This window comes from Pholcus phalangioides, unplaced genomic scaffold (assembly GCF_987345545.1).
Source record: "Pholcus phalangioides strain wild (caught in Gottingen) unplaced genomic scaffold, Ppha-v1.0 ptg000024l_1, whole genome shotgun sequence".
Classification (NCBI taxonomy): Eukaryota; Metazoa; Arthropoda; class Arachnida; order Araneae; family Pholcidae; genus Pholcus; species Pholcus phalangioides.
In genome coordinates, this window is record NW_028301616.1 from 26,602,684 (window position 1) to 26,618,394 (window position 15,711).

The 15,711-nt window shown below is 34.0% G+C and overlaps 1 protein-coding gene across 1 annotated transcript in view; it reads left to right on the plus strand.

The window, feature by feature from the left end:
* Window positions 1-15,711, plus strand: part of msk (importin-7 msk) — a 66,175-nt gene that overhangs the window by 15,116 nt on the left and 35,348 nt on the right. Inside the window, exons 5-14 of the mRNA XM_089251014.1 lie at window positions 4,573-4,667; window positions 6,687-6,860; window positions 7,059-7,104; window positions 8,183-8,282; window positions 8,384-8,577; window positions 9,788-9,877; window positions 12,517-12,682; window positions 13,595-13,755; window positions 14,343-14,532; window positions 14,671-14,796. Of these exons, the coding sequence (XP_089107140.1) occupies window positions 4,573-4,667; window positions 6,687-6,860; window positions 7,059-7,104; window positions 8,183-8,282; window positions 8,384-8,577; window positions 9,788-9,877; window positions 12,517-12,682; window positions 13,595-13,755; window positions 14,343-14,532; window positions 14,671-14,796 (1,342 nt within the window). The remainder of the gene's footprint in view (window positions 1-4,572; window positions 4,668-6,686; window positions 6,861-7,058; window positions 7,105-8,182; window positions 8,283-8,383; window positions 8,578-9,787; window positions 9,878-12,516; window positions 12,683-13,594; window positions 13,756-14,342; window positions 14,533-14,670; window positions 14,797-15,711) is intronic.

The following is a 15,711-nucleotide window of genomic DNA, read 5'->3' on the forward strand; positions in this document are numbered from 1 at the left end:
CAGAATTTAATACAGATGCTGTCAAAACCTAAATACAGTGTGTAGTAATTATTGACTAATTACTTTTTTATTTTTTAATTACACTGCTGGCCACCGTAAATGCAACACCCTGAAGGAAGCATGCAAATAATATGAAATTTACAACATGCATTAGCGGAGGTGGGATATGCAAATGATTAGAATTTCAGCGCAGACGCACATCACGCGCGCCTGTGGTGCCACTTCAAAGCGCTATTTAAGGCTTGGAGATTTGGACGATTTGAAGTACGGCAATTGTGTTTTTCTTGTGGTTTTTTCAAAAAAACGATCAATTATGCCTCGTAGAAAACAGCGATCATCTTTTGATCAAGTATCCGAGTTCGACAGAGGAAGGATAGTGGCCTACCGAGATTGTGGATTATCTTTCAGGGAAATCGGTAGTCGTGTTGGACGAAATCAAACAACTGTAATGCGGATATGTTATCGTTGGATGCAGGAGGGTACGACGGACCGACGTGTTCGATCGCATCCACCTCACCACTTCACGTGATGACAGGCGTATTGTGCGTATGGCAGTGACGGATCGCTCAGCCACATCACGAACCATAGCACAGCACATTCAGTCTGTACCGCATCATCCAGTGTCTGCGCGTACCATTCGACGCCGTTTACAGCAGAGTGGTCTGTCCGCAAGACGTCCATTGCTTCGTCTACCCTTGACGCAGAACCACAGCCGTCTCTGCCGCCAATGGTGCGATGAAAGAAGGATGTGGACGGCACAATGGAATGAAATTGTCTTTACTGACGAGTCACGCTTCTGTCTGCAACACCACGATGGTCGGATTCGAGTCTGGAGACACCGTGGAGAGAGGATGCTGAACAGCTGCGTTATGCACCGCCACACTGGTCCTGCACCGGGTATTATGTTATGGGGCGGTATTGGATATCACTCTCGCACTCCTCTAGTACGCATTGCCGGTACTTTAAAAAGCCAGCGCTACATCTCCGAGGTGTTGGAGCCAGTTGTCCTTCCTTACCTTCAGGGCTTGCCCACAGCCATATTTCAACAGGATAATGCGCGACCACACGTGGCACGCATTGTCCAAAGGTTCTTCGTCAATCGCCAGATTGAATTGCTTCCCTGGCCTGCTCGCTCTCCGGATCTTTCGCCGATAGAAAACATGTGGTCCATGGTTGCTCAACGATTGACCCAGATTACATCCCCAGCTGCCACACCAGATCAACTTTGGCAACGCGTGGAAGCTGCTTGGTCTGCTGTACCCCAAGAACACATCCAAAGTCTCTTTGAATCAATGCCGAGGTGTGTGGCAGCGGTGATCTCCAACAATGGCGGCTACTCTGGCTACTGATTTTGGCAGGAACCACACTTCACAGAAGTCTATAAATTTAATCATTTGATGCTTGGTCAACATGTTATCTACAAAATAAATATTATTGCGATATCTCTTGTCTTTCTTGGTGTTGCAATTTGGGTGGCCAGCAGTGTATTTACTTTATCTTCAATTAATTTTAACTTATTTCAATCGCACACAAGATTGTTACATAATTTTACGCATATCAATTCAATATATTTTAAGTGGAAACCTATGTTCAACAGGAAATAATCTTGGGTCCATTGCAATTCTGTTGAATGACTGGTTTTACTGTATAAGCCACAGTATTTTCATTTAAGATGTGATTGAAATAAATTATTTAAATAAGATTTTTTTCTTGAGAAATTGTTTGGCCGTAATAGAGAGGTGACCACATCTGCAGGGGGAGTTAAAAAAAGGTTTTATTATATCAATATTATGACTGAGCTTTTTTTTCCACTCACAATTACAGATGTTTCAAGCTGTTTTTCAGTTTATTGAATGAGTTACTAGATTCTGCCTCAGCAGACTCAGCCATAAACAACAAAAACAGCAACAAACAATAATAAGCTAGGAAGAATAAAAGTGCACAACATTTTTTAATGATGGACAATGCTCTCACATATGTAGATATAGACAATAGAACTCTGCTTTGAGTTTGTCAGATACAGCATAAGCGAAAAATAAACAGGTTCATTCAGTGTACTACAAATAACACTGGTTCACAATTTTCAACTTTTTTTTATAACATGAGTGAAATAAGTTTTTTTAGACCAATATTGGGGTGTTGAATTCAAATATGAGAGTGGAAAATCTCCAACTTATACTGTTTTTTTTTGTGCATACTTTTTTCTGTATGCATGATGGTCATTTGTTGAAATAGATATACACTATGAAAAACATATGCATCTTGAAAATGGAAATAATTGACACATTCTTAATAAAAAATTATAATACATATATTACGATGGTTATTTCATCATATTCATGCATCAGTACATATGAAATAGCACAAGAAAATATTTTTCTCCATACACGTATATATAATATCGATAGACTGCACATGTGCATACACACAAAATGAAATGCATACATATTTTTCCAGTATTTTATAAAAATAATTCATTTCCTTCTCTTATATATCATACAGGGCTCCCACTCGTTCTACTTTTCGTACTTTTTGGTAAAATGTCCTACTTTCTCGGTTTTGTCCTACTTTTTTTACCAAATCCTATCTACAAAATTTGTGTAATTGATTTTAATTGAGCAGGAAATCATTGATATATTGCCAAATATTACAAATGCTGAAAAATGCAATTAATGATTCTGCCAAAGCAGAAATTTTATCATTAAGGTTATTTGGAGAGGGGGTGTGTATATGGACCATTTGGTTGATTAATTTTTCATTTCCTTAGTTTGAGGGTTCAACAAGTATAGTAGTCATTAAAAACTTCTGTCTGGATGGGAAAAATAATTTTGTATTTATTACTTCGTGGTCTTGGACAGTAACTAACATTCATCATTCAAAATTACGGTGCAAACAGGTGAAACAACAGTTTGCATTTCAAAGCAGTTGGATACATAGACCTATTCTAGGTTTGGTGATTCTGGTGCTAAGCATGAAGAGGCATAAACAATATTTACAATGCTCAGCAAAGAGCTAGAAATGGAAGTGCTTTATTTGTCAAAAATGATTACACTGGCATTGAACAGTAAAAAGTGAACAAATCCCTTTAAAAAATGATGGACAATGCAGTAAAACAGGTTCACCTTGCCTTATTTGCATCGGATCTTGTAATCTACACATTTTGCACTGTGCTTGCGAAAGTGGTCTCAAAGGTGCATCCTTATTTGAGAACCTATAAATACTTCTGTTTTGTTTCATTTAATTTTGGAAATTTTTTCTTGTATGTGCAAGAAACTTGTGCCAGATTTGCTCATGGCCGTCATAATGTTTTCCATCAGCCCCGGGGGTTATGCAGGATCGTCTGGGGGGGGGGGGGTCCCACAAGGATTTTCTTCCGGATAAAATTTTTTAGTAATTAAACCTTCAAAAAACATTAATCAATTTCTGTTAACTTAAATATAAAGTAGTTTACTCTTTCGATATTTTATTTTTTACAAGAATATAATTTTTAAAAAATTTTTGATTGTCTTGGGAGGGGCACAAGCCTGCATGCCCCCCACTTGCGTACACCTCTAACCATCCCTAATTTAATAAGTGGTGGAAGCAAAACTTATTCGGAACATTAATGCATCTGCAACATTGACTTAGCTCTATTTTTGGACTAAAGGGTTGTGCATAAACATAAAGCCTTGTGTTTTTCTTTCAATTAAAAAAATCAGAATCTGGTTGCAATTAGAGATAAAATAAATGTTGTTTTGCTTGTGCCATTCCACAAGTTTTAGATGGCAAAAAATTGAAATATTATCTAGTATCATTTCACATGTAAGCTTAAATACTGTATGTAAATTTTGAAAGTTATTTAATATTAAATACCATATTAAAAAAAAAAACAACGAGATGTGATGGCAATTTTTAAAGGTCAAGTCTGGAATCGGCACCCAAAATTTAATTAAGAATAGCTAAATTTTTCCATGTTAAGGAAACCTTGTAGACTAGTGTAATCTTCGTAGGTCATTTGTGGGTTTGTATTTTCATTTTTTTATCATTTTGCATTCATTTTGAAAATTATGCCACATAAAAGATTAATTTCTTCAACTTATTATAAAGACTATTGAAATCTCGGTCTGAAAAGTCTCTGAAAACAGAGGTTCTCAACCTTTTTTGACTCGCGGAGCCCTTTTAAGTAAAAAAAATTCTATGGCAGAGCTCCGTAGCCCAACTTTTTAATTATTCATGAAAGTTAACTTATTTTTAATATTTAAAAATATTATAATTGGTTTTTTTTTATTTTACTTTTTTTATTTTCCCGAAGCGGCCGCGGAGCCCCTGTAAAGTGCACAAGGAGCCCCAAGGGTTCCATGGAGCACCGGTAGAGAACCATTGCTCTAACAAGCATCTTTTAAAGTTAATCCGTGCGTTGTAAAAAGTTTTGATTTTTTTTTTTTTTTGTGCTCATGTATTGAGTGCCCTTGTAATAAATGCTCTTATTTATAGTACCTGTAATTTATTTTTGTGGTTTTTTAAACTGTTAAAACAGACTACTTAAATGAATGATATCCTGTTTTATTACTTCTGATAATTTTCTTTTACTAGCAAACAAATGCTATAGATGAAGATGAAAGACCTGATTTGCCATGGTGGAAATGTAAGAAATGGGCATTGCACATAATTTCAAGAATGTTTGAAAGGTATATTGATTTAACGTACGCTAGATATTTTTATGGTGTTATGTGTATGTGGTATTCATACTTCAACATAATTTCTTAGACAAGATTATGATAAACCTTTTTTTAATTAAAAGTTTGTTTTTGAAATGTTATGCAGCCAAACTCAGTTTAATCATTTATAATTTTGGCTGTCATGGCATCTGTGCTATAAACAATAAGTGGCAGTCCCACCGGATTCTCATCATTTTAGACAGTAAAATTTCCCTTCTGCCTTATTTAAAAAGGCACATTTACTCATATGATTTCAATCATTTGTCACTTATCTAGTAAGTCTGCAGAAGTCTTTCCAGCTGAAATTTGGGGTCAGTTTATCGAATCTCATTTCTGAAAAAAAATTTATCTAATTGTGAAAAAGAATTTTTTTAATCTTTTAAAAGTTTTCAAAATCTTAACAAAAACTTTTGAAACCTCTTGCTATGGCAGAGAATATAAGTCATTATGAGGTAATTATACGAAGATTTCTTTATTTTGAAACATTTCTTTCAATGAAAACTGAATATTTCATAGTATAAATAAAATTGGTAATTTTTTTAAATTTAAAAGCGAAGCAAATATTTTCTCAATTTTTATGTCCAGGAGAATATTCTCGTTCTCCAAGAATATTCTCACTTCACTTCTCTATGCTAGAACCAATTTTTTTTATTTTGTAAGGAAAAGTGCAGGTTTTTATTTATTTGAATTGTATTTTATACTGATTTCATACTGGCGGTTCGAGTATTTCCGGAATGATACAGAAGTGCATGAGTGGGATTCACTGGAATTCCTGCTTGCATCAACACACAGCAAGAGGGTGAGGCAATGTTTTATGGGCTTGTGTTGTGAAAGTCGCTTCTACAGTCAGTGATGTCTTAGTGAATGGACCCAAACCAAACAAGGGCTCTTAACCCTCTGGCTGCTCATCCCGCGATTTCTATGGGCAACTCAAATGTAGTAAAATCTGCTCATCCCGCGATTTCCGCGGGCATGTGTTTTTCTTCCTTTATTGAGGAGCGCATCCCGTTTTTTCCCCGTTTAACCACTGAAATAAATTATACAGTATTAGACGTTTCATTTATGTTTTGGCCAACAGATGTCGTTAGCTGTCCACTAAATTGCGGCATTTGAACGCACATGGTATTACCTCCAAACTTCACTTTTAAAATTCACTGAAAAAAATTAGGCAATTTTTGAAGCAATTTCGGTCCACAAATTGAGCAGTCAGAGGGTTAAACTGTTGAAAGGATTTATTAATACACATATGCTAAAACATTTCTATTTTTAATTTGGTTTTTCATTAAAATTTTAAAAAGGAGCCTTGAAAAATGCTTAAGCCTGGTTCCTTAACTTGCTAAGACGCAGTGAGAGAAAGCAAGTAATTTTTAGTTGCGATTACTTGGCATTTGACAGAAAAGGCAAATACACAAAGCCGGATACAGAGCAGTTTTCTTCAACCTTTCAACACCTGCGGCCCAGTGAAATATTTTAAACTATTTTCATGGACGAGCTGAAATGGGATAAATAATTCTCAGATCTGCAGGCGGTTAAAGCAAATAAAAATCCATATTGAGACTATTTTATTTGCTAAATCTGAAATTAAGTAGCTGCTACATCAATAAGATAAAATGTTTCTCAGACCATCACAGGAAATTCCCACGGACTGTCACTTAAAGACCACTGGTGGTATATGTACTACTCATATTCTCAGAAATACCTCATTTGTCAAGTCAATATTAAAAATAAAAATTTCAATTGTTACTGGACTTATGAGACATTGCTCATTAATTGAATCAAAAATCTGTTATAAATTGTTTCTTGTTTTGTGAAAAACTTATAAACTGAGTTGCTCATAATCCCAAGTTTTGGTGTATCAACTTTCAGAAACTTTCATATGAATTTATTTCCTATTGAAGCATGATTAATCTTTAACAAAAGTAAATAAGTCTGTGATGTAACTGGATATTTTTAGATTCTAAGTGGACTAATTTGCAACTTTATTGTCAGGTATGGCTCCCCGGGCAGTGTTACCAAAGAATATACAGATTTTGCTGCCTATTACCTGAAAGCATATTCAGGTGGAATTCTTGAAGTGTTATTCAAAATATTGGATCAGTATCGTCAGAAAATATATATATCTCCTCGAGTACTTCAGCTTACATTGAATTATCTCAAAGATGCGTAAGTACTGATATAGGTCTACTATGAAAAAAAAATTTTTTTTTTCTTAATGCATTTATGTACTTGATGATTATGAAATGTCAAATGATAAGATTTTAAACTTGCATCTAGTACTGAGAAACATGTTTCCCTCTGCAATTTTGGTTTTATATGAGAAGAATACATACGAGTGAAAAAATATACGTATTTTTTTTTTAGAGTTTCACATGCATTTTCATGGAAATTCCTAAAACCTCATATGCTGGTGAGTATTACCTCTATATTCTCCAAGTGATTAGCTTTTCCATTACGTGTGACAAAATATTGTTTTTAATTTTTTAAATGAAATTTTCCTTGAAGCTTTGCAGTAAATTGGGTGTTTTAGTGATTCAGTATGAGTAAAATTTTTAATGAGATTCAGTATTCTGTGTTGGAACGAAGATATACACAGTGCATGCACACATTATTTGAACTTCCTCTTAATTATATCAGCAGGCTGTAGCTACTAATGAAGGGTTACTTAGTAAAATATGATAAGAAGTGAGTATTCTGGAAATTTAAATCTACTAACCAGATGTTCATGAGAGGGATGATTCAGTCAAGGATCAATGTATCTTTGAAACTGGGCATTTTGTTAAATGTCTGTATACTGGTGTCATCAACCCTTTATCTGCCAGAAAAATGTCTCTCTCTGTGGGAGCAAAATAAAAATTTTTTTTTTAACTGATGGTAACCAATCACTTAAACAATGCAAATTCAATACAATCACAAAAAAGGGGATGTCCCATTGTTACAGACGATGCAAGGATTGGAGGCAGACACTCAACCACTAGGCCATCCCATGTGCATGCATCCCTTATAGTACAAGCAAACCCGTCAAAAAATAGCGAAATGATTAAAATATATATTTAAAAAAACTGATAACATGTATGCTATCCATACATAGTTTTAAAAATTTCATCTTTAAAATAGATGCATTTGAAATCAGAGGATGATTTAGCAGGCTACTATGCCCATCATCTATAGAGTGAGTGCCTTAAGGATTGAGGAAAACTTGAAGATTGAATACCAATGTTGAGCCAAGAAATTAAAAAAAAAAAAGTGATTTGTGAGTAAGACACGATGTGTAAATGTAATGAGATCTCAGTTTATATCAAATACATCCTTCTGGTGACAAAAAATAATTGTAGACAAGACTTTAAATTAAAAAATGACTGGAAAAGTCAATTTATTCATGTTAGTATGAACCCTGTAATGTGGCTGTTATGTATGTGGCAATACCAGTGTTTTAAAATTATGGTTTGTAAACAAAGAGATAAAAAGTATCGTATTCATGGTTTCAGTGTGTGGTCCAAGAAGTTCTATTCCCATTGATGTGTTGTAGTGATCAAGATGAAGATTTATGGAATACTGATCCACACGAGTATATTCGGATGAAATTTGGTAACACACATTTTTGGTTTTTATCAAAATTTATTTCATTGATTCGATTTTTTTTCTTTTCTATTGATGGAACTGTTGAGTAGGAATTTTTTTCTTTTCAGATGTATTTGAAGATTTTGTGTCTCCAGTCACAGCTGCTCAGTCATTATTTCATACAGTTGCTAAGAAACGTAAGGGGATACTGCAAAAGTCTATGGAGTTTGTAATGACTATATTGACATCTGCTAACTCTACTGCTCGACAAAAGGATGGTGCCCTTCACATGGTTGGAACTGCTGCTGATGTTCTTTTAAAGGTTTGTTTTTTGGCTGTTTTTTAATTATGAATATAATGTAGCTATGTTGCAAGATACTTATGCTCTGACATTTTGCCCAAGTCATTGAACATTTTCATTGTTTCAATAATGCTCAAGTCTCAACAAGCTGTGGAGGTTTTTTTAATGGCCTGAAGGAATGTAAAACAGTGGTTCTCAGAGAGCATTTGAAAGCCTGCCGCCTGGTTGGTTTATTTTTTTTTTTGAGAAGGCCTGGTCATACAACAAGGACTGATGGGAAATGAAGGGGTGGAGGGGGTGGAATAGTGAATCACTTGCAGCCCAGTTTGATGTCAGGCTGTTGAGAAACACTGATGTGAAGAATTTACTAATCTTGATTATTCTTGCAGGATCAGACCAATATTTGTAACTGTGATAGCTTTACATCATAGTTTCCGAAACTTTTTGTTCCGCATTGCCCTCTTTAGAAACTTTTTTTGCATTGTCCCTACTCAAGTGAACCCATAGAGTCCTATTTTATACTCTTAACTTAATTCCCCCCCCCCCTCCTCCATCACCTACTTTTAAGGCCCATCACAAATATTTCATTAGTTTGCTGGAGTTGAATTTCTGTGGTTTTCCAATGTCTTGAAGCAGATTTGTTGAGCTCAAGACATTAGTAATGAAAAGTTCAACTTCATGTTAAAAGCTCTCTACCATAATCTACCATGATTTTACTTCATTCTGGGTTTCAGGAACTCTGAACTTGAAAGAACTTGGGTCTTACGACGAGCTGCACTCGTGAGGTTACAACTGAGGTGTAATTTAAATACGACGTGAATGTGCTAATGAAAGATATCATAGGATTTATTAATTTTTATTTTTATGTAGTTTTTTTAAGTATTTGATGTGCAATAGCAGCATTAATGAAATCACTGATTTATTATAACATATTCACTCATTTATAATTTGAAAAAATGATTTCGGCTCATACTAAACATACTTTTGTCTGTAGACACACACCCTAAATCCAAATTACAATACAATCCCAGTTTTTGGAACTAAATGGTAGCAAATTATCTTAGTGTTTAGTTGCTTCCAGTTCAGAAAAAGTGTCCATAAAATCGCTGTTTCAAATCACTGTTTCAAAAATAATTCATAAAATCACTTTCAAATGAGTATTTCATTATTTGCTGATCCATTGACTTAAATTTCCCTAGTACTTATGTTTTTTTGTTGGTTTATCTTAAAGAAAAAGCTTTACAAAGACCAAATGGAGTCTCTTCTGGTTGCATATGTTTATCCCCATTTTCAAAGCGAGCATGGATTCATGAGAGCTCGGGTAAGAAGTTTTATTAGATATTCTATTAAATATTAGCATCTCCTAATTATATTCCTATTTACTTGTCATAGACAAATCTGCTGTCTGTTTTTATAAGTGGTTAGGTGTCATAACATGATCGAGGGAGTGGAAATGTGCATTTACAGGAGTACCAGTCTACAAATACAGAACATAGATTATCCGAACACATCTGGATTGAAGGATGTTCGGAAAATTGATTTTGAAACTAATTTGATAATGCAAAGGAATAAATTGAAATTCAGTAACATAAACCTTAAAATAATTAAATTTACAGACTTACTCTGAAAAGTAAATGAAAAAAAAAAGTGTATCACACAAAAGAAAAAGTTGTAAAGGAAAAAATAAAATGGTAAAACAAATACTCACATGATAAATAACGGCGTCAGACCATTCAAAAATGAATTATCTTCAATTGCTTCAACTTGCTTATACGACATTTTGCAGTCTCATCCTGTAATAGTTTCAACATTAAAAATTGAAGTGGGTCAGCGTTATGCAGCGATTCTAACTATGCGAGTCATTTTGTGAAATACTGTTCTGCCTCACTGTGCATTATTATATCTGCCATTGGTTCATCTTCATCACTTTCACAGTCATCCTGATCAACTTGATCATTCACTTTCGTAATTATTTCTCCGCCATCCAAAAAAAAATGATATCCCGGATCATTACTATCAGTTTTCAACCACTGAGACATATCCTCTTCATACCAGGATTGAAATCAGTGGTTGCGTTAAAACCATTAAAATACGAGCATGACTTCCTAAAACTTTGCAAGACTTTAGTCTATCTACTGTTTTAAAACCCCCTGGCTGCAAAATTTCCTGTTATATCGCAATCACTGGCGATTAGTTTTTTTTAAAATCACTGATGGTTGCCACACCTAGTCGATATTCAGCTGCAAGTTTCCACCATCACCCGCTTTCAATCTTTTCACTATTTCCACTTTTTTTTTTTTTCGATGTTTAAAACATGTTTTCGTTTTATTGCCATTCTGCACTTGAGAAAGACGAAAAGTGTTGACACTACTAAAGCTAAAGAAAGATTGAAACATATCTGTTTTTAATCGAGCTAGGAAAGATACTCCCCCTCCCCTACAAAACCATGATAAAAACTGTTTGGTTGTCAAGAAGACCCTCACCTCCTTTCCATTAAGGCACGCCCACAGGATTAAGATGAATTTGTAGACGAGGAAAAAAAGATGGCAGCTAAATCTGCTCCTATTCACGCGTTTGTTTGCTTGTCAATTGTTTATAACTACATACACTGTACCCGGATCCGCCATTGTTTACATCTATAGCTCACAGGTACAGTATGTACAATTGTTTGGAAGTGGATTATTGTGCAATAGAACGAAGCTATCAAGTTGGGAGATGAGAGGATTCAACTTCCAAGAAAATACCAACTGTGTTAAGCATCATTGATTATAGGAAACAGAGAATTAATTAGGTTGAAAAGGTGTTCGGTTGACCGAGTTGTTCGGAAAATTGATGATCAGATAATCGGTGTTCTACTGTAACTGATATGATGATTCTACACACCTAAACTATTACCTACTGTACACACATCTGGTAAACAATTGTGTGGAAATTTTCTAATGTACTGGTGCATGCGAGAATGTGGTGTGTGCATGCATGCCCTCTAACATATTTATGTTTATTGGTGCCTGTTGCATGGTATACTGCCATCTGTCTTTGATATTTTGAAATAAAAATTGCAAATGTCTGAATTTTCATGTTATGTAACACATGATTTTGAGTGTCGCTTAAACTTTGGTTTTATGAAGGTTGCTGATCCTACACATCAGTAACCACAAAACTATCCTTCAGAAAATGAAAGTTTAAGCAGACAGTGATGTGCAGTGCCTTTACTCTGTTGGCTACACGTAAAATCAACAAAAACTCAGCTCTGTCTGGTTCAGAACTCAGTAAAAATCTTATATCAACCTATATGGATTTATTGAGGAAAACTAATTTTTTTTTCGGGGGGGGGGGGTACTGAATCTTAGTTTGGGAGAAAATACTTAGTAACATTCATGAAGTTTTATTTTTTGTAACTGTTTTCCCAGATGAAATGAATTCATAATAAAACAATGGACTATAGTCATTTTACATAATTTTTGAGAAGATTTGTTTGAGCTTTACACAAATGAAAAGGAGCAACTATTCTAATGCTCGTATATCAAGGATTAGCTCAACTAGGTGCAGAGGAAACAAGAATGCCCACAGAGTCAGACATCTCTAAACGAATGGAAAATGTATAAGAGGACATCATTTTCTAAATATCTTGGACAGATATGTTACAAAATTGGTTAATTCATGCTGATACAGAAAGGTTAAATGACTTTATATTGGGTTATAATTTTATTTTTACAAATGTGTGTGAACATTGAGGTTTATGCAGGTTAGGGTGTCAGGTGTTCTCATACTTTTCCCACTCTTGATTCCCCCTTGTCCCTAATCAATACTTATCTGCCCACCGAGCAGGTTAACAAAGGATCTCTTCGAAAAAAATTTTGTCAGAACTATATTTTAATTTTTGTTTTCATTCAAGGTTTTGAAATTCTTGTTTTCTGTTGTGTTTAATTGTTGATTTCGCTATATACTTTTTATTTAAAGGCATGCTGGGTTATGCATTATTTCTGTGAAATACGCTTTCGAAATGAAGGGAATTTAGCCACAGCATTGCAGTTGACACAGTCTTGTCTCCTGAATGACAGAGAATTGCCTGTTAAAGTTGAGGCTGCCATTGCTTTACAGATGCTCATAACTAACCAAGAGAGAGGTTTGTTAGATATCAGTATTTTCTTCTCTTTTTTTATCAAACCTTTTCTAATTTTTGAATTTTTACTTACTATGGAGCAGGGTTTAAGCTGGATAAAAAATTCCTTTCGCAAAAAAGCAAAAATGGGGGAAAAGCTTTAGCAAAATGCTACAATGCTAATGTAATGATTGATGATTGGATGTCTACTCGTTTCGTACCTCCTGTACACATTTATGCAAAAGTGGCTACTACTTCTTTCGCATTCTACGATTTTCTTTCTCATTTTGTGAAAAATACGACTGTAGCTTAAACCTTGCCATTGAGCAAAAAATATTTCAACTAAAAGTAACAAGTTGAATTGTTGGAATCTGTGCAGGGGGGGGGGGGGTTATTATTGTTATTGTTTACAACTAATGTTAAGTGTTTGAAAAAAATGCATCTTTTTTCAAAATTTCTGAACTTCAAAATGACCATTTTTCCAGATCAGTGATAACAAAAATATGAAGGTCTTCATTCCCAGTCTTTGTTTTTGCATTACTTTCAAAAAATATGAATGTAAGAAAGTAGTTAAGATAGAATTTCAGATCATGTTATAATATATATATCCATAAAATTTTGATGAAGTCTAGTTTTTCTGTGTTTATGCTTATTTCACTTACGTTTGGATATGTTTAAAGCATTTAAGAATAAGATCAAACTTATTTTATTCTCACATGTGGTTGCATCAATCACTTTTTCACTATTTTCTGTAAGTGCATTTTTCTCAAGTTTCATTTGTGCATTTTTTCCCCTCGGTTTGTTGCACCAGTACACTATACAGACCACTGTAGTGATTTGTTTGTAACTATGAAAAATTCCTGGCATGTATATGATTTTCTATATTATCCATCGCTTATGAGAATATCATTGACAGTGTTTAATTTATCTCTACAGCCCAAAGGCACATCGAACCTCATATCAAAGATATTGCACTTGAGCTTTTGAAAGTGATCAGAGAGACAGAAAATGATGATCTCACTAGTGCCATGCAGAAACTTGTTTGTACATATACAAAGCAACTTACTCCTATTGCTGTTGAAATGACTCAACATTTGGTAATTATTTTCTTGTCAATTTAACATATTAGTGATAAGATGCAAATATATGTTCAAAACACTAGTTTTTGAAGTTGCTAAAGTTCAGTTTTGAACAATTTCAGATATTCCTATAACACAATGTTAACAATACCGTACCTCTACATCTAACATGGGCAGATTTCAACCTTAGGTGTCCAACTTAAAGTTTTTAATGTACACCTTTTCTATGTGAAGGAAGAAATAAGTTTTCTGTACACATAGAAATATATTTACTCTTACCTATAATTTTATTTTATTTGTAGCACCCCCAAAGCAGAATCTGCCAAAATCTGTGACGTATGTCGCAGAACAATTAGCTCTACTGCGGAACAGTTTAGAAGAAATTTAAGAAAAAGTGCAGAAAAAAAAACACTATTACACGTATGGGGATTTTTACCACAGAACATTTCCAGTCAGCTGAGGGTTCGTCGCAGAACAGTGCTAAACATTCTGCTTTGGGGTGTAGCACTATGATGTTTATTCAAGCAATTACAGTTTTGTACTACACATTGATTATAAACTATAAGAACTAATATTTTAATAAATTCTTTTGAATGTTTTTGTAGGCCGAAACATTTAATCAAGTTGTAAATATGAACGAAGATGGCTCAGATGAGAAAGCAATTACAGCTATGGGTGTGTTAAACACTATAGATACAATACTGTCTGTGATGGAAGACCAAAAAGATATTTTAACACTTCTTGAGCCAATTGTGTTGAATGTTATTGGCCTAATCCTTACGCAAAACGTTATAGGTATATGTTTGTTATGCTCATGTATATATCCAAAGTTGTTATATTTAATTTTTGCATTCCAACATTACTAAGTTAAATCATAAGGTATTGATTTCATATGGGTAAAAACATTGATGCTAATTTTTTCCCCCTTTGTAGAATTCTATGAAGAAGCTATGTCATTAATTTATAGTTTATCATCTGCTCACATATCTCCTGACATGTGGAAAGTATTTGAATTGATGTATCAGACATTCGTTAAGGATGGATTTGATTTCTTTACTGGTGAGTTTAGAGATTCAAAGTGATTTTTTTGTTTTTTACATCCCATTTGTGACGTGTGATTCTTATTTTGATTTAAGTAATCATTTAAGATTATGATTTTATGAAAATATGTTGTCTCAATATAATCAAATTGCTTTGCTTTTCCATAAAAACAATGATTAATGAAAATACAAATGTTCCAATTAAAATGTAGTTTGTAAAGTAATACCCTGAAACTACACAATAAGTGGGACTGACTGTAACCGTTTAAGTCAGAGTCTTATTTTGCACATGTAGACATAAATATTATTAGTTGACTGGGACAAAAATTTTGGAAAAATGCTATCTTTTGGTAAAAATTAAAATTAAAAATAGTTATTCCTGCACAACATGCTTATTAAGTGAAAAGTTAATGAGTAATTTTTATAATGGCTTCATAAAGTCAAAGTTACCTCGTGGTCACAAATCAGGTCTTAAAAAAAATTAATATTCCCTGAAATCTGTTTAAACTAATGTCATGCGTAATATGCTTTAAATGATTTCATAAAATCAAAAAACCTTGATTTTAGAGGCAAGAAAGCAACTTTCACCCAAGGTTGTTGACCTGATAGATTACCATTGATAAGAGTGACATTAAATGAACTTAAGACTGGCAATAACGTTTGACTTCAGGTACAAATCGTGATCAGTCTGCAAAAGTAGCAGATGCCACATTAAACCTTAGAATAACATTTTTAAGAATCATTGTAAGGATTTTGTATCTACCAATTTCCCTATCTTAACTTATAATTTCTTATACTGTATCCTCAAAAATCAGTGTAGTTCAGTACATATGCTGTTCTGACGGCTAAAAAATTCATACTTGCTTATAATTGCTTATAACTTGACAATCACCCTATTAACTGAGTTTACTATCACTGAAATTCAGCAATTATC